Source organism: Seriola aureovittata, chromosome 2, assembly GCF_021018895.1.
Source record: "Seriola aureovittata isolate HTS-2021-v1 ecotype China chromosome 2, ASM2101889v1, whole genome shotgun sequence".
NCBI classification, from domain to species: domain Eukaryota; kingdom Metazoa; phylum Chordata; class Actinopteri; order Carangiformes; family Carangidae; genus Seriola; species Seriola aureovittata.
Window position 1 is genome coordinate 20,963,134 of NC_079365.1, and position 27,241 is coordinate 20,990,374.

The 27,241-nt window shown below is 40.5% G+C and overlaps 1 protein-coding gene across 6 annotated transcripts; it reads left to right on the top strand.

The window, feature by feature from the left end:
* Nucleotides 1-333: 333 nt before the first annotated feature.
* Nucleotides 334-26,075, top strand: LOC130185767 (rho GTPase-activating protein 40). 6 transcript variants are annotated; one of them, XM_056402432.1, is made up of 16 exons: nt 334-529; nt 2,808-2,942; nt 11,315-11,538; nt 12,385-12,605; nt 13,380-13,458; nt 14,444-14,592; nt 15,904-16,069; nt 16,572-16,663; nt 17,026-17,103; nt 18,131-18,290; nt 19,184-19,266; nt 20,489-20,695; nt 21,010-21,153; nt 21,397-21,548; nt 22,120-22,178; nt 22,837-26,075. In XM_056402432.1, exons 3-16 carry the CDS (start codon nt 11,334-11,336, stop codon nt 22,941-22,943), a joined length of 1,902 nt encoding a protein of 633 aa, XP_056258407.1. In that variant the 5' UTR covers nt 334-529; nt 2,808-2,942; nt 11,315-11,333; the 3' UTR covers nt 22,944-26,075. The 6 variants fall into 6 exon arrangements, with proteins under 6 accessions (XP_056258407.1, XP_056258416.1, XP_056258398.1 ...); XM_056402441.1 differs by lacking the exon at nt 2,808-2,942; XM_056402423.1 differs by lacking the exons at nt 334-529; nt 2,808-2,942 and adding an exon at nt 5,750-6,482.
* The last annotated feature ends 1,166 nt before the right edge of the window (nt 26,076-27,241 follow it).

The following is a 27,241-nucleotide window of genomic DNA, read 5'->3' on the forward strand; positions in this document are numbered from 1 at the left end:
AACCAAAACTCCACATTGTAGGATAATTACAGTATGTTGAGAGAAGATTATACAGACTTTTTAAAATGTGCTACAAACCCTTCATTGCTGATAATCCTAATAACCACTACATATTGATACTGTTGTCAGATTTTTGTGCTGCACCACTGATATTATTATTATTATTATTCCAATGCTGCATAGTGATAAATATTTAAATTACAATGCAATGGTCGCATTTGTGTTTTTGATAACCCTAACCCAATAAAAAACCAAACACAAATAACAGTGTGGTAGTGGGGCCGGGCGTGGTGACGTCAGCCGCAAGGTGAGAAGGATAACGTGGACGGTTAACGGAGGAGGGAAGCCTCTCTCCTCTCACTCATCCACTGGCAGGGCGGGTAGGGCGAGAGCTTCCCTTCTGCCATCTGTTTGTTGTCACCGTGCACAGCTAGACACGTCGATGTTGTTACTGTACCACATGCAAATATCTTCTGTTCACGCTCATTGGCGCCTTCTCTCACCGGGGCTATCGGCGGTGTTTTCTCAGGTAACGACAAACTGGCTCAGTTATTGGATCTCTTTGTTTTCAGTGAGCTAGCTTACATTTGCATCAATGTGTTAGACTTCTCAGGTTAAAACCTCAGCTGTTATTTTGCACTAGATGTTCTGTGTATTTGTAACATAGGCTAGATAATGCAGTTTTGTGCAATTATATGTTTATTGTGTCATTTCTCCGTTTTGCTTTGTGTTTCGCCTCTCCGGTCGAGAAGCGTTTCTGGTTGCTAAGGTGTCAGGACATGTTGCTATGGGCGTTTGTTTCTTGTGCCTGCATGTGCAGCTGCAGCACAGAGCTGTCTGCTGAATGTTAACACCAATCTAGTTGAAAATCAAGTTTTTCAAAAGATGAACTGCAGTTTAGTCCAATAATATTATGCATAATTAACTGTTTTAACAGTCCCCACACTTTGGCCCAACAGTGATACTGATATTTAAGAAAAAATGTAGAGATGTATTGCATCTCATGCAAACATCTTGATGGGGATCCTTTAAATTTGAACATTAACAGTTTGTGACCAAGATACAATTAGTGAGCTCTCACCCAGTCCATGCCCCTCCTGTATTGGCATATTGACTGATAAAAATAGATTAAACTTGTTGCCCAAGTTACACCTGTGTTTCCAAATCAAAACTTAAAGATGGCAGCTAGTTGCAACTTGAGAAACAAGTTAAAAACAGTTGTCATTGTGCAGCTGATGAACAATTTTCTCATCGAGATGGTTAATAAAATATGGAAAATATTGTTATAACTGATACATATTTTTAAACTACCTTTTGGGTTTCTCTTTTGAGTGACACAAACTGGGGCTAGTACTGGGCAGGACATTTTTACAGCTGAATAATAAACATGTAAGTGCTCTCTGACAAACTACTGTTTGTAATGGAGACAGTGTTTCTAAAATTTGAAAAAAAAAGGTGGCACAGCAGCGCAGCAAACTGTGTCAGAGTTTTAATTTTTATCAAAATATCATTGTTGACATGTTTTTGACAAAGGCCTTTCCTTGGAGCATTATCAGAAAACTATATGCTAACCTGTTATACTACTATAACTATAAACTAATATAAGAGAAAAGCGAGGCCGACAGGTCCATTATGCCAAGTTTAAAAGGTAAGAGTCAGTGCAAAGTAGTGCTGTTCTTGTAATCCACTTTTGCTCCATATGGCAAGAGTAGAGAAGGTGATGCAGCTTTCATTGCTTAAGCCTTTTACAGCTCAGGAGGCCAGCTGCTGTGAGCGACTTCACGTGAGGACACATTTGTGTTTGTTTTGATTGACGCAATGTGAAATCTGTTTTCAAAAGAGCAAACATGGACTCACACATAATAAGATAAAATAACTTCAGAAAATAAATAACAGAATGATCTCATTCTGAGTAATGCAGCTGCTGCCATTAGCAAGTTTCTGGAAAGACAGTGTTTGTGAAATTGGTCAGTGGAAGGAATATGGTGAAGCAAGTTATTTTAACCTCATCATTAGGAGAGATATGGTTACATCAGATCATGTTTCAATGACTCTGTCATAGTTGTTATGATCATATGTATAGGGTTTCAAGTTTAAGTCAGACATTGATTTATAGCTCTTCTGTGGAGAGCATGCTCACAGTCTGCTTTATTGCCAGCTTTTCATTCTCAGTAAGTGATAAAATTATGAAGCACTTAAAAGTTCTAGTGAGATTACAGGTCAACAACAGAAGGGCTTGACAGTGATGTATTGTAGGGTCATACAGAAACAGCGAGGAATTAATTGCCATGCATCATATGGTCTTTTTATAGAGTATGAGCTGTTGCCACCAGAGCGAAGGTGGTTATGATCTTTCTAAACTCACCAGGCCTGCGTATCTTTCATACCAGACATAGTCTTTTAAACAAATGTGAAATACAATAACTTCATCTGTGCATGTGTGGAGGCAGCAGTTGACAGCTGGTGTTATAGTGTACGCTGAGCAGTGAGCACTTATGTTGAATGTTATATTTTTTCTCAAACAATTAAATGAAAATTTCCAATAGTCCTCAGTGTGCTAATTTGGTAAAGATTTATGAATTCAGCTTCCTGAGAACAATTTAAGGAAACCATAGTTTGGGTGAAATAATACCATTACCATAGCATTTATAACAGAAAAGGCTGAGGCTGATTTTGCTCCTTTTTTTTTTCTTTTTACATTTTCTTTTAGTGCCCTGCACAGGGACAAGGACATACTTTGAATGATGCATGTTTACATGACCAGATAATTAAAGCTTTCTCCAACTCACTCCCTGTCTGTCCTTCAGAACAAGTTCAGCTACAGCACCCGGATTCATAAATTTGCCAAACTTTGCAGCCATAAATAATGATGAGCAGAAAAATCCACATCACTGTGGGCATGATACAGGAATTTGATTGCTGCAGCACTGTTCTCTCTATGTGTATGTATACAGAAGAAAATCACATGTGCATGATTCATTTTTTCATAAAAATCTTTTCACTGGTTTGTGTGGATTAGTGCTGTGGTCGTTTGATTGTAAACGAACTTGCCTCAGTTGCCTCAAATGAACATTAGCATCACAGTACATATGCCTGCTTTGTTTCTGTGTGCTTTTGTGTTTATACACCAGTGAGCGTTTACAGTACAGTGTGCTGGCATGCTGGTCTTTAATTGTGTGTGGAGCTGTTGGTATGAGTGACGTGCTTCATCATTCTGGCTCTGTGTCACCATTTGATTCTAAGTCAAACCATCTGGAAGTCTGTTGTTGAGCCTGGCCTCAGCCTGGGGCCATTCGCTGTTTTTATCCTAATTTCTAATTCATCCTATTGAACATTGATCAGATTCTCCTATTAGACATTTTTGGGAGTTAATTGTGGTTTTTGCCCATTTTTCTCCATTCTTCCGACCCCCAGTCCTGCAAGTATCTCTTATTCTCCGCTGTCATTATATGCCCTCTTTTCTTTCTCATCTTTTTTCCCTCTCTTGTAGTATACCCTGCTCCATTTTCCTGTCCTCTCATCCCTTCCTCTCCCCTCTGCACAGGCTCTATGCCCTGCTTGCCAAGAGGTGGATGAGTGCTGCACGTGGCTGAGCTAACTGTCACATGACATTTGCAGGGTCACACAGTGACATACCATCACGTTCTCCACTCCTTTTCCTCCAGGCATATCTGGGAGCTAAGGAGGATTGTCAGCGAAGGCGAGAAAAGGGCTTGTCTTGCCAAGAATGACAGTCAGAGGTGATTTGAGAGAAAGGAAAGAAACATTTGAACATTTTGAAGAAGGATGGGGCAAGAGGGGCTTTAGTTTACTGTAAGAGAAATGTATTATACAAAGAGTATGGTTTTACCAGCAGTTTCAGGGGAGGAGTTATCGTGGTTTTACAAAGGAGGTAAATCAAGATAAGAGGGTCGCACACAACATGGGAGACCTCAGAGAGGTCTGGTTGTCATGCTAGTCTAAAACAATGGAGAAAAGAGGAGTAAGTAATAAGTTAGTGTGAGCAGAGGGAGCTGGTGCGGAAAGCAAAATCCCAAGAGGCATCCCTGAGTTCTCCCTAATCTGTGTTGATCAGATTGAAGTGACTGGGAAAACTGCCAAAGAGCTGAGACACAAGCATAGACTATACTGATACCACCAAATACTGTACAACAGAGTGGGGTCAAATTAGATTTTATCCACACCAAATGGAAATGTTAATTGGTTGCGTATTTAGTTATACACTGTGTGACTCGATCCTTTTACAAATTTTTAATTTGAATTGGGAGTATTTTTATGGAGGAACATTTTTGAGAAGATTAACTCCAACAGTGACTGATAGGCACAAAGATGATTTTCATTTCAGTGGGAAGTAAAATTAAGTCGGCGTGTGTTTTCAATTATGTAAATTGTAATGAGGAAGCTTCACTGGGCATACATACAGTATGAAGTGGACACAGGGTACACCTGAACTGAAAAGAACATTACTGAAAAACACACAAAGGACAGTGGATATACTTTGAACACACACACATACAGTATATATAACATATATCACTCTGTACCTCCAAAAAACCTAAAATCATGCTATTAGTGACAAATACATAAGTCAAAGCAGTGGGCGAACCAGTTGTGGGATAAATAAAGTTAATCTAATCTAATCTAATCTAATCCATGACCAATTTTTTGTAGGCTTAATGAAGATACCCATTGTGGGAATTCAATGAGGATTAGTAGTAATTAGTCCTACAATTCTACAGAATAAATAAACACTTACTATACTATTCACATAATTTTTCATCTGTGTGTATAGAGCACAGTGTGCAAGGGCAGCAAATTTGCTCAATGCCCTGGTGGTTTTAAAAGGTTTTTGCTGTGAACAAAGTCTGAGATGTCACATTATCACATGATCTAGCTCACATATGTTCCTAGAAACACTGTATAGATTTCCTTGTATTTAAAGCTTACCTAACACTGCTGTGGTACAAAGTCCAATACTTACTACTGAGCTCTCAAAGCTATCTCTCATAATGAGACAAATTTAGTAAATCTTTACTTTGATGTTGATTTTAACGTCATAATAAAGCCACCAAGTAACAGTTTGTATAACTAAAGAACAGGACAGTCACAGGGCAGAGTGAACTAGGCCCCTGTCTTCTTAGGTGTTAAAAGTTCCCCTTTCATATGGCATATCAAAAGTATTTTTCCTCACACATTTACAGTGTCTGTCAAGTGTTGCCAAAAAAGGCAAGAAGGCACAAGACTAATTTCTTTGTAAAAAGCATTTCATACACAAAAGTGGGTTAATGCATTTTACCTAAGGCACACAAAGGCATACTTACAACAGTACATTTAAAAGTGCAGTTTTAAGTAGGTTATAACTACAATAAATGTTAGTGATTTAATGTTAATAACAGACAGCAGAAAACATGGAATTAAAAGTCATCATTTCAGCAGTTGCAGCAAGACAACTGGCAGTTGGTTTCTATCTATGCATAGCATAATTACTTAACAGTGTGTTTACCCTGGTACAGCTCTTGAAACACACGCAGACTGGTCCCAAATCACATTTATTATCCGGAGGCAGAATTATAGCAAGTCAGATATGAATTTTGCTTTAAACCAGGTCATGCCCAAACATATGTAAGGGAAGACAGACAGAGGACACAGTATTTATTGTGTGTTGTTCATGCCGCCCTATCTCATCAATCCACTGTCCCCTGTGTTCCTCTCTCCTGTAGGCCTGATCCAAAGTCTAAGAGCCACTGTTTTTTCATTCCTCCCTGTCGAACTAACACCTTGCTGCTATTCATTGATATTCAACCAAGCTGTAAATAAGTGACAGTAGACTGGATCATCACTCCAGTTACCGTCGAAAACTGTACAGATTAAAGACCAGAGGTCAAGTTAAAGGGAACATTGCAGATTCTTGCATTTGGGTTTGAGTAAACCAGTAAATGAATGAGTGAACATGATGCCACTAGGATAAAGGATGTTTTCCACTTTTCTTTGTCCCAGTGGGGGAAATGATACAGGCCCTAAGTAACTTTATCCAAACACTTAGTCAAACCATCCAGCCAGCCGTCCAGTCAGTCAGGCACAGTCAGGCATGCAGCTGTCTGCCCTTGTCCATTCAACTCCCAGCTCCAGCCCTGACCATCCTACCAGATTCAGACAATCTCTTCGCTCTGTCTGTGTCTCAGCCCTGGTTAGCTAGTCAACCACTCAGCTTCTCTCCCTCTCCGCCCTCCCATGCAGACCTCCTTTCCTGCCCCAGGATGCAGTGTAGTGACGTGCCTGCCAGCGCACTGAAATTGTCCTTGTCCTAATGTGTTTGTGCACTGAAGAGGTTACAAGGAAGCAGCTTGCCAGGGGCAGGCAGCTGCTGTTTCCTACAGCTCGCGGCAGTATTGGGGGGACAACAGCAGGATGCCGTGGGGAAGAAGTGGCTCTGCGGTCCTGCTGCTGTTGTCGGGCAGAGCCAGCGGGCGCGCCAAGGCCAGGTAGGATCAGGCCTTTGCTGCTGCTGTGGACTCAGGCTCCGCTCGAGCTTGAGGTTCTTGTATGGATTAAGCTACTCTACTGTTTAACTAAACTGGGATTGTTAAAACACAGTTCTTCTATGATTCATAGTCTAACTTGACTGACTGAGATGGACTGAGAAATCTTTGATGGGAAGCTGTCTTTATTGGTTAGTTAGTGCAACAGTTTTATGGTCTAATTGTTGAATTTTTAATATCTCTGTTTTGCTGTTTGGTGCTTTTTTGTGTTTTGAACTACTTGGATTTTCCATATCACATGACAGATCTTACATGCTGTGACAGACCTTGAGAAGAAGCACTTTCTCATGGCTGTATGAGCTAACTGTTGCATTCTCTGCAAGCTAAGAGGCTTGCAGTGGAATTCAGCCACGAGGATTTAACAGTGTGTTGCTTTCAACACAAGCAGCTTTTTCAAGTGGATTACTGTATTCCTTGACCTGAGTTGTTGGTCAGGGTTACTTTGTGTTATTTCCCTTAGTGCTGAGTATAAACATAAGTCAACCGTTTGACATTTTGTCCATTCTTCTCTCAGAGTGGACGCTTTCCTGTTGATTCTCTGCATTAATGGGAAGTCCATTCAACAAGAAACAATCCCAACACCTTGACATTTGCAGTAAAACTTTCTTTAATTGTCTAGCATGGACTAGCATGGAGCATTTGCTTTGTTTTGTAGTTGAGCTTTGGCTAAGAGTATTATTAGCAGGTTTAAAAATAAGACTGCTGTTTTTCCTCTTGATTCTTGAGGCAAAAGAAAGTCAGCAAAAAACATTCTTATTTATAATTTGTCCTCTGAGGATATTTAATACAGAGGTTGATGGCTTTTTGGTCATTTGAGAAGTCATGATTTCAGTTGTTATGAGTCTGGCTCAAGACCTTGAAATCTTTATACTGGGTATATTTTCAGATATAAAGTCATATGATAAACTGCAGAGGTTGAGGTAACTGTTTAGGCTCTTGTAAGCTGCACAACAGGTTTCAGTTGAATTTTCATGGACATACATTCCATAACTTGTTCCATGTAGCTTTTATTAAACACATCAAAAACACACCTGTTTTTAGGCAGGAGTGTGTGAAAATAGTATCAGTAATCGTCACCAAAATGACACGTGTGTCAAACCACTGGCATGTTTTTCTCACTTTTCTCCTCACCTCACCAGGCGTCTGCTTCTGTCTGTTTACATCCTCAGCTGATATATTGGTTGTCATCAGCTCGACAAAAGAGAATGAAGATGAGGCAGTGATTTGCTGAGGGGCTGGGGGGTTAGAGTGCTGCTCACAGGCGATGTTGACAGACCTGTTGCACTTTCTCTGATCGGTTTCTCTCACACTGCTTCATGCTCACATACCCACATACACACACACACACACACACACACACACACACACACACACACACAGACACACACACACCCACACATCATCTCCACACCTGATGGTTATTTATATCAACTGTTTAGTCATGCTCAGGTTGAACTAGGATGTTTGTTACATATTTTTGAATGGCGCAATAGGTGTCTGTCTCCTGCATATAAGGCATGACACCAAAACACTGGCTGTCACATCACTAGTATGTGATAGCTGATGTGAGATTGCCTGTTTGCAATGCAAGCTCAACAACAGAGTTTGAGTAAGAGGAAAACATCTTTATCCTTTGATCCATTTGATTAATTTATTTCTGGACTCGTGCATTAACATTAAAGCAAAGAGGCGATAACATGTCTCGTCTTTCCAACAAAGAATCCTTGATTAATTAGCTCAAGTAGAGTTGTGTGGCTTTCACTAAAAGGACAACAAAGTGCCTGAGGAGCACATGTGAGTGGACACTGAAGTTAGTCAGCTTTTACTCGTGTGGCTCGAGGCGTCATTGTTTATGCCCATTAGACTTAAGCAACACAGAAACAAGGAATTTCAGTTCAAGTATTTTTAAGTGGGGTTTTGAGAAGTGTAGCAGGGAATAGATTCCTGTTAGAACCAAAGAGGAAGTTGATGGCCATCAGGAATGCAGGCAGGGCGTGTCACCTCAGAGTGGCGAGGGAGGGGACAGGTGTAAATGATGTGCCGACGTTCAGAGATTCGTCACTCCCTCTTGCATTCCAGCTCTAGCTCCACTCAGCTCACAAACACGCCACACAGCCTCGAGCCCCAGTAAAGACTTGCAACGTCCCTTCCTGTCACCGCACAGAGAAACCGGAGCAGCGGACAGATTTACATCGCACTCACATGGTGTTCAACCACCAAGACTGGATAAAGCTGGGTTTTGTGCTGGACTGTGATTCCTTTATTCCTTTTGCACGGTGGATATGGGAGGCAGAGAGGAGGTTGTGTGGAGCATGCCCGGGTCCAACATGCAGTTCACACACACCAGATTGAACCGTTTCAGGTTCCGTCCTGTCCGAAGCCCAGTGATGGGCAAGCGTGTGAAGCCATCCTCCCACAGCAAAAAAGCCAGGTATGTGGGATGAGACAGTAGCATTTGAGCTGGACTGGCAAGACCGAAGTCAAAAATGTTTTGATGAAAGCTTGAATGCTGTCAGCTCTTGAACAGAAGTTGTGTAGATGGTACAATGTGTTTTAAAGTCAGAAAATAACCTGACAGTGAACTGCAACATCATAACATAAACATGTCATTCAAAACCATGCAGTTGTGGTTCGTGTACTTTATGACAAAGTCTTGGTTTCCCAAACTTTTTTAGATGTTGACTCTATTTTTATATTGGTCCTAACATTTAAAACATATGATTAAAGTTTTGATTGTATGACAGTTTGCAGAAAAACCTCCATTTGTGAGAGAGAAACAAGGTGAATTTGATTTTGAATTGTGGTAGCCTTTAAAGTGGCTGCTGAGCATGAGCGCTCTGTTGAGTCAGCTGTCTCTGAGGCTTGATGTAGTTTATGCATATGATGACAGACAGGGTATGAGCACATGTTGTGGTTTTGGACAACTGTCTGTCTTTATTATGTCCATATTTCGTATTAAGAATGCATCTATACTGCATTTTTGTATCCAAATACTGACTCCCTACACAAACTCAGAGTATCAACTGATGTTCTGGTCAGATGCTGGATTATATATTTTCTTGGTCATGTTCTGTCATGGTCATATAACTTCTTTTTTTTAGGTTTGTGCAAATTTTAACTGCACTGTTATAAAGGTTGTGTAAAGATTTGCTGATGTTCTCTGATTTATTTTATTGTTAGTAGAATATCTTTGGGTCGTGGTCTGCTGGTTGGACTTAAACCAGCAATTCCAAGAGTTGTGGAGTGATTTTCCTACTGTTTGCTGACATAACACTTCAATGATTGATTGGAAAAATAATTGATAGATCTGTCTTGTCTGGCTAATTAGTAATGTCATCATTGCTGATACCAATGCATTATTTTGGATCTGTGCATAATTTTTTGACATTGCAATCAATGACTCATTTAGTTAAGTAATTTCATGGTCATGTTGAGGGAGGACTTTTCTTTTTTAAACCACTGAAATGTTTGAAGTTTCTCGAATGACATGCGTGATTAAATTGAGTGGCACTCACATTACATAGTATACCACTGTGCTGTATGTTAGAATGTGACCTTACTGGTTTAGAACAGTAAAACAATACTATGACCCATTTTATTTAAACATTTACAAGTTTTACTGTGATAAAAAAGTACTTATAGTTTTATGGGATAGTGTCAGAACTGCATTTTGGTTTAGGATCCAGTCTGTTTTGGTTCACCCAACTGTTGGCAGTTACCATCACATTCACAATTCAGTTGTGTATGAGAAATAGTCCCTGGTGTAGGATGTGACGTAACATAGAAATCAGATTCTGTTTCTTTATTTTCTTTTGCTAATACTTGCTAGTATCTGTTGAAACTCAACCCCCCACCCCACTTTGAGAAACTGGTTTAACACACCAAACACTGATCTGGAACAAACCTGATCTGATCTGACTTCAGCTGACTTGTAATTGATGTGGTCATTCACTGAACGAGGAACATAAGCTCATCGATTCACAGCTGAAAGTATGATTGGTATTTTGGCTCTGATACATCAGGAGCTATCATTTCATTCTCTCTCTTCAATCATGCTGGCACGATGAGCCATCCGCCGTTCCTCAGAAATGGGCTAGTGTTATTCGGTATGTATCTTGAGATATGCTGACTACAAGAATGTGACTGAACTGCACACCGACTGAATGAGTCAGCTGACCACTTCCTGTGCCTGAGATCACTAGGTCACATTTTAGTGCTTGAGGGTGCGAGCTTGTCTGCCAGCTGAGTGTGTCTCATTGTTTGTTAGAGAACAGTATCCTCTGTTGTTGAGTGCTACACAGGAAAAAGCAGACTGTATTTCCCTTGCTTGTGTTTGGAAAGGAAACTGGGAGCAGATGTAGATGAGTTTCTTTTTTTTATTGTTCATTGCATGTTTCATCTTCCACTGGTAGTGTTTTAAATTCATGTGCCTGTTTCAGTTGATAGAGGGGTGTAACCCTCATGAAAACAGAATTCACATCGTTACAGTGACATCTAGTGGATCTACAGGGTACTTTGCCTCCAGGCCACATTTTGCAAGAACAATAGAGACCCCCCTTTGTGTCCGCTCTCGCCGTCTCTCTCCTCACTGCGGCCCTTCCTCCATCCCACTCCTTTTGTTTCTCCATCTCTCTGGACTGTCCTGGCTGATTTATCCTCCACGGAGCACCTCATTCTTCACCATTCCTCCTGTGTTTGTATGTGTCTCAGTGTTTCTGCTCGTTTGTTTGCATGCATGCGTGTGATTTCCTTACGTGTGTGTATGTCTGCACCAGAGATCCCAGCCCCACCGAGATGAGCGTGGAGCCCTGGGCCAGCCCGCAGGACCAGGCAGCCGCTGAACACGCACACAGCACGCACGCGCTTCCCGCCCAGGATCAGGAGCAGCACCCCGACAAACTCTGTCTGGACTCCTTTTGGAGTGAGGTGGAGACCATCCGACAGGGGAGTGGCTACACAGACGTCGACTGCACCAGGAGAGACTCCAGACAATCAGAAGGTAAATACTGCAAATCCTGCGCTGATAGATTAAGAACAGATACAAAGAAGTCATTATTACTTTATATAATAGAATTACAAGCTTTTAATCTGCAGCACAGCTGCTACGGAGATCCACCATGAAATGATGCATTTGCCATGGCAACATATCAGGTTTCTCTCATGCAGCAAAGTAAAGCTCATCACCATGACAACACTATCAAACACTCTGTGTCAGGAAGTGGTGTATATGCAAAAGCCAAATAGCCATTCATGAATGCTGACTCAGTGGGAATGCCGTTTTAGGTTGTCCATTCAAAGGATCTGATTGTGTTAATTCTACCTTTAACAGATCCTTTTGATGTTATGCTAAACAGAGGCACTGATTTAGATGTATTTTTTACGAGTAATTAAACCCTCTGTCTAGATTTTGGTGTGTATGTGTGTTTGTGTCTATGTGTAATCATTGCTCATTATTATTTTGAGAGGGTAAACAATTTTATGTTGTGGCTTATTAACTTTAAACATCTTACTAATGACTGTATTTAGTGACCATAAAGAGCTCTTTGCACCAGCTCTTCATCACTTCAAACTTAGCCTGGTTATAATGTTATGTGTTTACAAAGTGGAGATTAGCAGATCACTAAAACAGGTTGCACCACACAAACTAGTTCTTATGGTCAGAAATTCACACACTAACTGTCAGGTGTAACTGTTGGATAGCTGGTGCATTCATTATATTACATCAAAAATATACTTTAGTGTTGTAACATTCAGTATTTTATCCACTTCTTGTTGCTGTTGTCAGTGTATATTTACATGTGGCCCGTTTGGATCCATTCATGCTTGTTGTCTGTGTGTCTCTTAGAGGGTGAACAGGAGGAGCAGTGGTTGGCTGATGCTGGTTTGTCGACCCTCATCAGCGAGGACAGTGGAGATGTAGAAAACGTGGTGCTGCTGTCCACTCTGACTCGGACCCAGGCCGAGGCCGTCCAGCGTCGACTGGATTCCTATACGCTGTCCCTCCGCAAGAGGAACAAACCGGCGCCGCGCGACGTTCGCGACATCTTCAACTCCCCCATCACTCAGGTTAGGACTTTGAAATACTTTGTTAACTATTTGAATCCCAGAATCCCTGCCAGTGTGAGGGAGGAAACAAAGTCAGACATCCTGGTGGAGGAGGAAAAGCCAGAAAAAGCAATAAAAGGAAAAAAAGGCTAGCCTTCCACGTTTTCAAATGATCTACAAATGAAAGTTAAATTAAGAAGGAAATGTAAGAGGGACTTGTAAATGCAGTTCATAATGCAGAGTAATATGCATACATATAGTATACACATTAAAAATTGTATATGTATTGTACATACACAGACTTGACTTTCCTGGATACACACAAATTCATCAGTTTCGAGGGTTTCAAGTTGCAGTATTACTGTTACACTGTTATACAAGTTTACAGCAACAGAGCGCGTCTGGGTCACAGCTGTAATAAAATGCAATAAAATATAAAATACCCATGGGGACTGTCAGGACTCAGCGAGAGACCTCAAATCATTCCAGTGAATTGTGCTGTCTTGTTCTATGCAGAGGGGTTGACCTGTGACAATAAAGGAAAATCACATGTAAAGGCCATGCTTTGTCCTCCCTGTCTGCCTGAGAAGCCCTGAGAGGGGAATAGGGACAGTGTTTTTCTGATCTATATCAGTCCTTTATCAAAAGAAACACTCTTTGTATCCATGTTCATCTGCTCCATTGACAAAATGAAACACTACTACTATTCCCAGTGATGGAGAAAATATGACAGGGCTGATGGTTTATTAAATTTACAGAAAGTGTTGTATTTGTGTCAATGTTCTCTCTCACCAGACCCTTCTGCCTGAGTCTCAGCATAGTGAAGACCTTGGCCAAAACAGCATGGCTTCAGTTGCCAAAACACCTCTATCAGGTAAGAGCTACACAATATACTTAAAAAATTAAAACTAGAAAGTTACTAAAGGGAATAACACAGAAGTAAAAGTACACTCATAGGCATTCAAGAGCAAGTATGTAGCTCTTTAAAAGTGCTAAAAGCAACAGCTGCAGTTATTTTGATATTCAGACTGAGTCTGGAAGGACTTAAGGACTTCAGCCCATGACCAGGCCTACTACATCTGAATAAAGTAACTGGGAACTTCCATGGCTGTGTCATCTTACAAATTACTCATAGGCTTAACTACACATCAGCTGCCTTATCTTTAAAAATAAACTTTCCTGAAGAAGTCGGGTGAGCAGCAGCTTTGAGGGATTGTCTGTCTGGATCTTTTAATTGGTTCAGATTAATCCCGAGGTAACTCCTGGTCTTTACACACTGCCACTGGAGAAAGTCCCTGTCCACACCGTGCTGAGGTCACTTGACAAATCTCAGTGTTTCATACTGAGAAAAAATTAGCATGAAAAACAGTCCTTTCAGAAAATGCCTCATGCCTGATTTTGTAATGTCCACTGCCGATACTTTAAGAGTGAAAACATACAACAGGTTCAAATCTGGAGACGTGAACCTTATAAACATCTCAGATAGTGTTCTATATAATGACATATATGATGATAACATAACTAAAATCAAAAGGGATGCTACGGATCAATTTTGCCACAATAAATAGTGACAATTGTAGTATTGCTCAACAGTTAAAAGAGCCCGAGTAGACACTTCTGCCAAATATTTTTTTACGATTTTTTTTGTTCCTTGATAAGAGATAAAGCGAGTGTGTGGGTACAAACGTTTCCTCATATTTGTTGACCTTTTTGTTGTGTTTCCTCCTCTTGCTCCCTCATGTAGCATGCATTCAAATTTTATCTTAATTACATCTCTATAGTGGACTTCCTTATATGAACTAAAACATTGGTGTATGTGTGCGTGTTTGTGTGTATTCATGGGTGTGTTTCCTGCTCAGCTGTGACACCAGAGCATCAGCGTGGTGCTCCGAAAGAGGAATTCTTCATCACCGATGTGGCTTACTGCGAACAAGCTGTCATCTTCCTCAAACAGGCCAAACTGCCGCAGAACAACAGCCAACGCAGGAAAGAGGACGGCACTCTGCCTGTAAGCACCCAAACACATTTTAAAATGTTCTTTCAAATGAGGAATTTTGTAAATGTTCCAGTGACATCATGTAGTGGGAAGAGAAGTTCTGCAAATGGGGCATAAAAGGGAAATATTTTTCAGTGCTTCTATTTCCTACGTTCATGTCATTTGGTGGGTGTGAAAGGACACTTGTTTACAGATGAAGAGGAAATAAGAACCACATAGTTTTGGAAAAAGGCAATGGACATTCATGATGAATAATAACCCCTATTAAAAGTTTGGCTTGTGTATCAGGATGGAAATTCATCTTTAGTAAAAGGGGTTTCAAGTTACTGTCAGTAAAAGTCATAACAAAGTTAAGATTAAAAGTATGTACAAGGTGAGAACTCAGTTTTTGAATTTAATTTTAATCCTTTAAAGATATGAAATGCAAAACTAAAAAGTTTTTTTTAATGTCAGAACTACCTTAAACACTGTTTTCTGATGTGTGTTCATCTTCACCTTTTGCTCTGCAGCTCAAGCTGCATCCAAAGCTTCTGGTTTTCACATACTTTAAACGTCTTAGATACAACCTCAGGGTCTTACACTTTCACTTTGCTTCATTTTCAATCAACCTACAATTATTTTAAAAAGGTTTTCTGTGTTTGTGGTTCTGATTATGATAAGCTTCTGTGAAAAATAAAAGTAGTTGCAACTGATAAGGGAAAATCAATCTTAGTAATTCATAGCTTTAGGGCTTGAGACAATACAATACATATACATGGAAGTCCCTGTACATTTCAGTCTGTGTTTGGACCAAAGTGTTTTGGATTTTGGGTCAGACTGAGTTCAAATTACTCACACTCACACATGTTATTGCAAGCCAGTTGTATTCAGCACCACTGTTGGTTTGATAACAGGGTTAAACAGAGTAAAGGAATGAAGGAATTAGCTCAAAACAAAAGGAGAGTTGTTGTGTAACATCAGATTTATTTTCTTATGTCAGGCTGAATATGTTTCTTCAGCTAAAGGGAAGAATTAGTGGGTTTTTAAATGTGTTAACTGTATATGTATTGATACAGTTACCACATTTACTTGAAGACACTTCATGGAGTACTAAGCAAGTGAATGATATAAACTTACGGTATGTACAGTACATACATTGGAATTTGAATGTCGCCATCATTTTTCTTCTACCCCACTCACCTCTGCCTACTACCTCTTCTATTTATTTATTTATTTTTCTTCAAATATTTTTTGTTTTTCTTTACCACTTGATCTCCTCTTTCCTCCTCTCAACTCCAATTCCCCTCTCCTCACTTTTCTCTCCATCCACTCTCACCTCCTCAGCGGGTGATCTGCCCCAAGTGCCGTCTAGGAGTGACTCGTATCCAAGATCTCTCCCACACTGACATGAAGAAGGTGCGTCAGTTGGCTCTCATCGACATGACGGCGCTGTGCGACCTCTTAGAGCTCGAGGTCAAAAGACACAAAACCTGCAAGAGAAAAATCCCAGGTATGACGACATTCAGCGGCACGTGCACACAAGAAAGAAAAACATGTACAGACAATAAAGCTCAGAGACAATAACATTTTAACTATGTGCAATGTTTATTTTGTGTCTGTGATTGTCATACTTTGTCTCTGAGTGTGAGCCACTCAAATCATATCAAAACAATGACTCAAACCAGAACTGAACTGCAGTGGGTCTACAGATACTGTTGATTAGTTGCTCATTATATTGGTTTCAAGAAGACTTACAAACTGAGCATTTTGCTCCAGCCTCTTTACTAAATATTTTATATAGCACCTGTTTCTCTTTAGGAATGTATGATTCATAAATAATCCTTGCAGTTTTTGGTTTGCAGCCATAGTTTGACACACTGCAATTACTGTATGTAGGAACACTCACCTACAGACAATTACACTAGCAATAACTTGGCAGTATGAACGTGTTCACACATGCACGATGCTGTTTTGGCTGATGAACAACTGAATGACACTTGGGTCTTTCACAGAGAGCACACTCTTTGGGGTGCAGCTGGCCACGCTGATGGAGAACGATCAGAAAATGAAGCCCACCACCGCGACTCCTCTCTTCCTGCAGGCGGTGAGAGACCAAAATACATATGACGTCAACAGACCTTTTTTTCTTAACTTACAATAAATAAACTAAGTGTTTGAAGAAGTTAGAACAATGCAAAAACTCTTTTATCACATCTGCTTTCACCCCTGGTGTGACATAAAATGAGTTGTTTTTCTTTTTGCCTTTGTTAAGTTCACATCGTCAGATAGAGCACATAACACGATGTCATTGTCCTCTCAATGTGAAATGCTTTGACCACACCCTGTATGTAGCAGCAGTTACTGAAAATAACCAGCAGAGGTGAGCAAGAGATTCTTATCCAGCCGTGCCTGACTCTCTGCTAATGTCTCTTTCTCGCCTCGCTCTCACTCTCTCTCTCTCTGCAGTTGTTGTCGTTTTTGGAAAAGAAAGGAGTCGATTCGGAGGGGATCCTGCGGGTTCCAGGGTCTCAGTCCAGAATTAAGGTACAAAATCTGGATCTACACTTATGTCTGTTACACAACACTGGCACCAGATTATTTTATCACAGAATTTGCCCTTTTTTCTGTCTGATGTTTAAAGCAAAGCAAAGAAAAAATGTTTCATGACCTAAAGAGCAGGTAAAATATTGACACTGTAAAATGTCAAAAGTGCTGCAATAGCAGAGAGAAAAATCAGCCAGAGTACTGAGTTTAACTACAGGTGACATTTAGAAATACAAGGTCCAATAAGACAAAATCAATAAGGTTTTTTCAACTGCTGCTGCCAGATACCCGTTATGATACTGTATTTAATTCACCACACGTTCAGTAGATGGTGATGCTATTACATCCAAACTACCAGAAGAGGGCGCCATGTAGCACTGAGGGATAAAAACATGTAAGACAAATTGTTCTTACATCAATGTGCTTTCATCAATCATGTAATTGCTAATGGATCATGGATGCGACAGAATTGACCAAATTCCTTTTTTTATCTTTATTTTATGGTGTTGATAGTGAACCAAAGTATTACAATATTATTGTGTATTTAATGTGATTTTACAGGAACAAGCATACAACATGAACCAGTGCCACATACCACAGCATTATAGGCTAAGCTAGTTTTTATTGCCCGTTCCTAGATGAGTCAAATGATAAGAATAAATAACAGGTAACACAAGTTTATAACCAACATAGGTACCAAATGTGCTTACATAGTCTTACATATGCTTGAGGCACAAATAGAGACTAATGGCTCTGCCAGCTAGTTAGTTATGAACTGCAGTTACCTTTTTATATAGCTGCTCCAAAGCCATATCATCTTTGTGAGCAACAAACAACTCTCCAATCAAAGACTGAGGGTGACATAGAGATTCACATAAGCTGTCACTCATCAGTGATGACTTACCCTCAAGATGAGATTTTTTACTGTCTTAATAAATAGACATTTTTAGAAATAAGCAACCATAAAATAATTAAGAACTGTAAATTAGCTAATAACGATCATTTTTAAAAAAATTTCTGTCTGCAGATGCTGCAGCAGAATCTGGAGACCAACTTCTACTCAGGGCAGGTCAGCTGGGACGAAGTGAGTCCAAACGATGCTGCTGCACTGCTGAAGAAGTTCATCCGGGAGCTTCCCGCTCCTTTGCTCACCGCTGAGTACCTCAACACCTTCAGCGCCGTCAGAGGTCAGTGGACACAAGTTGAAGATTTGTGCTGGTTTTACCCTCAGCTTTTAACACCAGCAGCTGTAGCTCCACTTCCCAAATGTAAATGTAGTGCTTCTTAGATTTATACTGTGCAAGGACTGAACGAAATGTATAAAGTGTTGCGTCACATTTACACAACCATTATATTTTAGTCATTGGAAGCTGTTATCCAGAGACACAGGACAAATGTCTGTTTGGATTAAAGCTCTTCCACACCTGTGATTGATCACACAGTACATCAGTATGTAGATGGGTGTGTTGCTGAAGTGACTGCCTGTGTTATGTGTGTGTTTCCATATCAGGCAAGTTGCATATTCACAGTCTGATAACAGTCTGCAGCCCACTTTTCCAGACAGCTCAGCAGGGTTCACATGATAACTACCTGAGTCTCTTTACCATGATGGCAGCACAGCGTGACGCTTGTCTTCTCTGCTTCGGCTCAGAAGTCAACATCAACATGAACAAGTTCATAGACTTTTAAGAAGCCTCTCTACACTGCCACAAATACACACACAGTGTCAGAGAGGAGTGAAAGATCAGCTGTTCTCTCATTAGTTTCACCTTAATAAAACAATGGATTGATATTAATATAATCTGATTGATGACTCACTGATGTGTAGTTTGTGAGGAGACTCAGTGCAATTTGATAAATGACGTGTGACCACTGAGACATAAACTAACAAACTTAATGACCACCTGTCACAATGCCATTAATCTTTAGACATCCCATTACTCTTAGCCAAACACAGAGGAAATGAAGAGTGTGTGTGCGTGTGTATGTGTGTGTGTGTATGTGTGTGTGTGTGTGTGTATGTGTGTGTGTGTGTGTTGGGTGTGACCTGTCTTACCTTTGCTCCTCCCTCCTCTGTCAGACATCACAGAGCTGAAGCAGAAACTCCACATGTTGAACCTGCTCATCCTGCTGCTGCCTGAGCCCAACAGGAACACCCTCAAGGTACAGAACACACACACACACACACACAGACACACACACTTAAACAACACATCTGGAATCGACTGAACACCTACCATTGCTCTCTTCTTATATAATCTCAATCACTGTGTTTTCATGCACTCAGTAATCAGACTCTTTGGTTTCTGGCAGTCGCCTGATTTGTAAAACATCATTTAAACATGAAATGTTTCTGGTTTAAAGAAACATTGGATTTTTTTGCCCACTATATTTATTGGACAGCTATAGCGTTAGTAGTAGTTACTGTATGAATTTAGATTTTATACACTAAACATACAATGAGCTTTTTTGAATATAATTCATTGTTGTAAATTAAAGTACATAGCAAATTATAAAATATTTAAAATGAGCTCCACCATGACTGAATGCATGTAAATCAGAATGTTCCTTGTGCATTAATACATCAGTATTAATAACCAAATAATACATTTTATATTATTATAACACTAGCAGGGGACATTTTTACTTTTGGTACTTTAGGTAATACTTAATACGTGCTGTTTCTGAACTAATATCTTCATGTAACTGATTATTTTTTGGTGTTTGCTACTTTTACTTAAGTAAAGGATGTGACTGTGTCCTTGACAAATTTTGGAGAAAAAATATTTCATGGTGAAGTGTAAAAACACTACAGGAATTTTACAAAATCCATAAATGATTATGAAAATGTTAAATGGGGTTTTTGAACAACAACCTCTGCTGTAAAGCTGTGTTTAGGATTCCTCACCACACCCTTCAGACTCTTCTTAGGGTTGTCAGGAATTGATTCCAGTTTAAGCCTTCGTGAAATACGACAGACCAAAGCACTGTTTCATAACACATATATGCATATACACTGTATTGTGCTGCTCTTAATCCACAGTTTAAACACTCTGCTCTGTTATATAATAAACATGACTCACTTTCACTGACACAAGTGTGCAGTCATCTCTGCTTATAGCATCCAGAAGCATAAAACCCACCTGAACTAATTACTTTGACTCCGGTGGAGGCAGCTGAAACTTACTGTGCATTAACATACTTCTCAGCAGAGGTGTTACAGATGATTCAGTCATTGTGATCATTCACTTCACTCCATTTTGTGCTTGTGTTTAAGTGGCCTTTCTCTCTTTTGAAAGACAATTACAGATCACTGAGTTGAAAGTGAGAGAATGTCTTTTAACTCTATACAAACTATCCGTGTCTCCATCTGTGTGTCCTGCAGGCCCTCCTCGAGTTCCTCAGTAAGGTGGTTTCCAGAGAGAAGAGGAACAGGATGAATCTGTGGGCCGTAGCGACCATCATGGCTCCCAACCTCTTCCTCCATAAGGCCGTCCCCAGCAGACTGACAGAGGGGGCAGAGAAAGGACAGGCGGAGAAGGCAGCTGATGTTATGAGGCTCCTCATCCGCTACCAGGACCTGCTTTGGACGGTAGGTGATGGAGGGTCAGACAACAAGAAACAACAAAAATCCAATAGTTCAATTATTTAGAGGCTTTTCTATATGTACTTTTTTAATATGCTGGTTGGGGAATGAAATATCAGCCAAAGCTTTAATTGAACTTGAAACATCCCTGACTTAAAGAAAGAACAGTTTGACAAAAGAAATTTTTTATCACAAGGTTCCCTTTATTCTGCTTTTCCAGCTGAAAGTTCCATAAAAAAGTAAGAATTTTTGTCAAACTGTAATCAAAATGCACACACATTTGTTGCATAAAAATATAACCATAACCAATTTTTTTTCAGATCCCCAATTTCCTCATGAGCCAGGTGCGTAAGCTGAATGAGAACAGTAACCGGCGTTACCAGTTCTACGATCGCCGCATCAAGAACCTGCTGAGGAAGATCCACACAGACAGCCGGGAAAAACCTGATAAAAACACCTCAGAGGTGAGCACTGCTCTATACACTCTGCTGACTGGACCTCTGGGCAAAAGCAACTGTGGAACCGATAAAAGATTCAGTGTAAATTACCACATCAAATCTCAATTCATGTGGTCATTTTGTCCGTGGAACAAATACAAATGTTGATCCGTGAACAGCAAATAGTGGGTAACTGTCACAGTGGAGTCAGAATAAGAGCCACAGTACACACTTAAAAACATACTACTCTTCCCCTGTTTGTTTCTGAAGCCGTGCCGTACGGTGAAGGTCCAGGTCGGGGATCTGCTGAGCGGCACCATGGAGTTCCAGCTCAACATCAACTCACGAACCTCAGACCTGCTCGCCCAGTTTCACCGCCAGTTCCTCCGCAGCCCTGAAAATGGAAAGGGCAAAATGCGAAGGTATTATATCACAGAGTTTCAAAGAATACATGCTAACCTCCGCCTTCTATTCATTTTAATGCTGTGTGCACTTTTTGTATTTAGTCAGGAGTTTAATTCATTTTACTGTGTTTAAACAAATAAGTACCAAGGCTCAGATTTCATTTAAATGCACAAAGTAAAGTTAGCAGATTATGACTAAAGACTAGTTTGAATCTGACTTCGAAAAAGGCATAGCACAAACTGTATATCAAAACGCAAAGATGCCTTTAACATGAAACCCGAGAACAATAATTGGATGTATCCTGAGAAATATGAAACCAACAAGATGATGTGGGATGAAAAAGGAAAAAAATCATTACGCTTCATTTTCAAAAAAAAAAAACCAAATGATTTCAATCTACTCAAGCAAAAGTCTGATGTCAGCCGGTAACTTCAATGTGCGTAGCTGTCTAGTTTAAGCATTTTGTCAAGTAACAGTGTTGGTTTGTCACCTGATGGATTTTACCTCTAAGAATAAAATATTATGTGTGTGTTATATCTCCTTTATGGAATAACAGACGATGATACATGTGTGTTGTATGTCTCTCAGCAGAAACGGCGCTGTGGCATGTCCAGACTGTGCCCTGTACGAAGTGGGAGGGAATATTGGTAAGTGGAAGCGGCTGCACTGCAGCGCTGACATTTGCGTGTCTTTCTGTTCATTGAACTGATGAGGATAGGAAGGTCTTATGTAATGAACTGTGCGAGCGCCAAAGAGACGAGCAGTGCGTCTGCAGTTATCAGAGCAGACAAATGCTTATTACACACGTGTCTGTGCTCTCACAGGAGAGCTGACACAGTGAACAGTGAAACTTGTTCACTTCAACTTTGTGATGGAAAACTTTTGAATCTGCACATTAGCACCTAGATTACTGACTTATGCAAATTGCATTGATACAAACACAAATCCTGGATTGATACTACAGCTGAAACAAACAGGTAATTCACAGAAACTATTTTGATAATTGGTTTAAATCGGTATTTAAATCCGTAGTTACAGATTCACAATTGTGAATATTTGCTGCTTCTTTCTGTTTTATGTAATTGTAAACTTGAATATTTTGGGGTATTGGACTGATGATTGAATAAAACCAGACATTTGAAGATGTCAAATAATCAACTAATCAGCAGATTAACTGATAGTGAAAATAAATGTTAATTGCAACCCTGATTGATACATAAAATAAGCCCTAAACTTTTTATAACTCACCAGTAAACAATTCCAACCACTAGAGCTTTAAGTCAATTTTTTTGTGTGTGTTTGCAGGTGAGCACTGTCTGGATCCCGACACACATCTCCTGGATTTGTACAACAGTAACCCTGGAGGGGAGTGGGTCATCAAGCTGAAACCCAACGCAAGCAGAGGGCTGTGACATGGAGGCTGTGGACGGATTGAAGGATGGACAGATCTGGGAACAGGTTGCTGAAGATGACAAATGCAGAGCCTAAAAAAAGGATCAAATCCACACAGCCCTCTCTCCACTTCCTGTCCTGCTTAACCTTCGAGCGACATGGGAGAGGGAGACAGATGGAGGAAGCAGAAACACTAAAAATGCAGAATCTGCCAGGAGCAGGGCCTAAAAACTGTCTATGATCAGATGATCACACACACTGCGCTCTTTCTCTTTCTCCTCTAGCTCTCTACATTTTCTTCTCCCTTAACTCCATAATTTCTCTCCGGGCTACGACGCTGAAAGCAAAAAGCTGCTGACGTGACTCATTATTTCCGACAGAGAACCTGCTGCATAGAAAAGAGAGGAGGGAGAGCGGCTGGGCAGTTGGGTTCACCATCTTTTCCTCTCAAACAATCATGTCCAACCATTAGTGAGCAGATGGGGATGCAGAGCACCTCTGGCTATAGAGAGCCCCTCCCCTTTTCTCCGGCCAGTCAGACAGTGTGTTTTTTCCTACTGTGGGATTCATTCATGAGCCGTTTTTAGAAAAGGTGAAACATCATACAGGAGTTTTCTGTGCATATTCTTTGCTAAATTGGTTTCTAATTCTGCACCAGTCGGTAAATGTTAAACATGTTGTTATTTTATACAGAAGAAAACAGCGTTTATTTTTCATTCTTGTCTTTGGAAACAACAGCTGTCGAGATTTTGTGATCGAAACACACGTACAGACTGTTTCTGAATTTAGGAGTCAAATGTTCAACAGTAGAAACCTGCTTATTTAGACTTCTAGAGGAAAATATAATTTTCAAATTCAGTTGGACTTTACACATAACTCCGTGTAATGGTCTCAGCTTTCACTTTCCCTGTCTGCAGAATTTTGTCCTGCACGTGTGTTTGTAAAAAGCCAGTTAGAAACTTGGTTACCTGTATACATGTGTTCTCTAGGAGATTTCTAATCAGGTTTAATTAATCTGCTACCCTGATTACAGAAACCAGTTTTCTTGCTTTAACATTAAAGAAATCAATTTACTGGAGACAGCCGACTGCATACACACTGACTGCAGTAGAAACCCGTCCCACCCCAGCCTAGAATATGGACAGAAAACCTTTGCATCCCAGTTTCTATGAATTACTAATAATAATAAAAACAGCAGTGAGAGAAAATACATTGAAACCCAAAAGCTAGTGGAACAGAAGTCAACCTGGAAATGGAGCAGGAACTTACTTACTGGTGGGGACAATTACTGACTGATCAATCAACTAATCAACTGGCTGATCTTTCTCGCTCACGCTTTCTCTCCCTCTCCTGCCGGCATGTCCACTCTGCAGTGCAGACATTTTGATCACAAAGTAAACAAAGACGGAAGATTCCTCTGTATCGACTCCTTTCATCGTCTGTGCCATTCAAAGAGGGAAAGAGACCCCGGTGAACTGATATCCCCTTTATCTGTGAAACCCTGCGATCTCCTGGGCCTTATAAAAAAAAAAAAAAAAATCCATGGACTTCCAAGGACCCCTGACCTGTACAGAACAGTCCTCAAAGAGACTTTCTGTTTTTTTTTTTATACCAAGGGATTTGGTGTCACAACCTCAAGGACAGTTATTGTACCTCTAAAGGGAGTTGTTAATGACACACAGTGAAGCTGGTCTTCAGTTTTCATTTTTAAACACATGAATGGAGCCAAAAGTGCTGAAGTGACTCCTTGGGTATACTGGGATTATTATTATTTATATGAATGTAATGCCATTGTTGCTTCTGTACTTGATGAGTATTCTGTAGGCTAGAGAGACTTTAGGATAAATGTGGACTTGCTGCACTAAGTGTAACAGTATGTTGTGTTAAGTCGCCCATACTCAGTGTGGGAATTTGCAGTGTTCTTGTACATATATCTTCATGCTCAGTTGTTTTCTTTTTTTCCCGATGGATCTCTTTACATCTGCTTCTCCTGAACAGTACAGTAAGATAGATCTCCTGTGTAGATATTGCTCAGTCATGCACTCTGCTGTGAAGAGGCACTAAAATCACCGCAGTACGAAGGTTTGTTGTGATCGTGCTGCTACTCAAAGTCAGTTAAGTTATTCCAAACACACGCAAGCAGCAAATGAATGTGTTTAACATTTTGTACCGATCATCAGATGTGAATCATTTACTCCTCGCAATCGCAGCCATGTTGGTGCTCCGCGGCCATTTTGTGGGAAGTATCTCGCACACACTCCACTCGATAGACGGAGTAATGACAGCCGGCCCGGCACCAACATCTATCAACACCCTCTGCTCCATCTCTGTCACCTCCCCATAATGGACTATAATGGCAGTGTGGTGCATGCATCTGAAACGCACCGAGGAATCACATTTCTTTGATAAAGGAGAAGGTAATAAATGGCTGTTATAAATTCTGCGGTCCTGGACCTGACGACAGCAGCAGGAGTGTGCATATGTGTGTGTGTGTGTGTGTGTGTGTGCATGTGTGTGATGAGCTTCATTACACAAGTCCAATTGGCCTGTCCCAGGGTCCCAGGCACAGTTCAGTGCCCCGGCACAAAGCGAGCTGATGAAACTGCCTTCTGCTGACAATCAGGAGAACTAGGTCACCTCTGAAGCAGCATCCCAGAGGGCAAGCAGTGTGAGTCCAAACACCCCGAGGAGTAGAGCACATGGACACGTATTGTCTAAACACACGACACACACACACGGACAAACTAAAACAGGGGCCGCGAGTTCACACACTACACCAGTTTACTGTTGACTGTTTGTGTTTGTATATATGTGAATGTGTTTGTGTGTGAGAGAAGGGGTAGATATCTCTGAAACAGTGTTATCTATATACGTAATTACCCAAGACTAAATGATGGACATTTATGAGGGACACTTGTCCCTTGTCTTGATCAAAGTGTGGCTGTGGACCTCTTATTGTCTTCAACAGCGTCCAACTTTTATTGTGGTGAAGAGTTTAGACGTCAGTCAGCAGACATCAGAATGTATATTTATGCCCTTTACACAAGTCGTTGTTTTTAATACTTCTGTGAAAATACCTTAGGCTTTGTTGTAGAGAGAAAACAAATGTTCTTTTTTTATGTCAATAAATGTGAATCTAATGTTGTGCTAAACATGATTTATTTTTTTCAATATGGGGTAATGGGTGTGGTGGAAAGATGGTATCAACAAGAGCACCATTCATCACATCTACAGTTGTATCTGCTCCTGCTTCCCACCACATTCATGCATCCACAGAATGAAGCGAACATACACACATTTGTGAAAACAGAGAAAATCTGTAGTGAAGTATTGGTTTATTCTGCAGAAATAATCAATGGAGAGATTAACCTTGTAATGAGTGTGGGTGGAGAGGCCACTGCTGCTCAGTTCTTTGATTAATCATCGCCATGCTCCTCGAAAAACCATTCGCAACTAACTGCCTCATCAGCTTCGATTATTCAAGGTTCCAGCGGGTCCAAACGGACGACAGGGAAGACAAAAGGAACTAAAACTGATGTATCACATTACATTCATTGCTTTTTTTTATTTCACGAAATGAGAGTTTGGAGATATGGATTTTATATTTTTGGACATGCTCCGTGTGGGGAATTAATTATGGTTGTAAATTAAGCATTAAAATCCAAAATTAGATATTCTTTTATTTGTTTGTTTGAATATAGAATTACAAAATGATTTGTGATGGGATGGATCAGTATCATTACTTAAAGAGGTCATTTTTTTAAAGATGTAATAATCTGCTTTTATTGATCATCTTCAGCATCGTTTCCGGAATGGCCTTCAAATATTCTCCGTCTATAAAAGCAGATATTTGTGTTTTTGTCTGCACTTTCACCTTCATCATACCTCTCAGACTTTCAGTTCAGAGAACATGAATCACTCACATGCCTTTCTGAGTAAATACTGTGTTTGGTTCCTTTTCCAGCCTGATTCACTCATTTCTGACAACAAAAAAATCCCTAAGCAGACCGAACTGCACCCCCCAGACAGAGCAGCAGCAGCATCCACCCTGCCAGACGCAGGCCCCTTTGGCCTGCTGCAGGTCTAAATTACTGTAATCAGAGGATGAATAGCAATCAGCAGCCTTGTACGAGCTGCTGGCAGAACGCCTGACCCCCGGCTCTCTCCACCAATCAGACCGCCGCGTCCCATTCACAGCTAATCACGATGTGCACTCAGAGCTCACCACTTCCCTCACATTTGATGGAGGAAGCACTCCTCTCCTCCTTTTGTCTTTTTGTGTCGGGCTGACCGGAGTCGACCGGATTGATGAGGGATG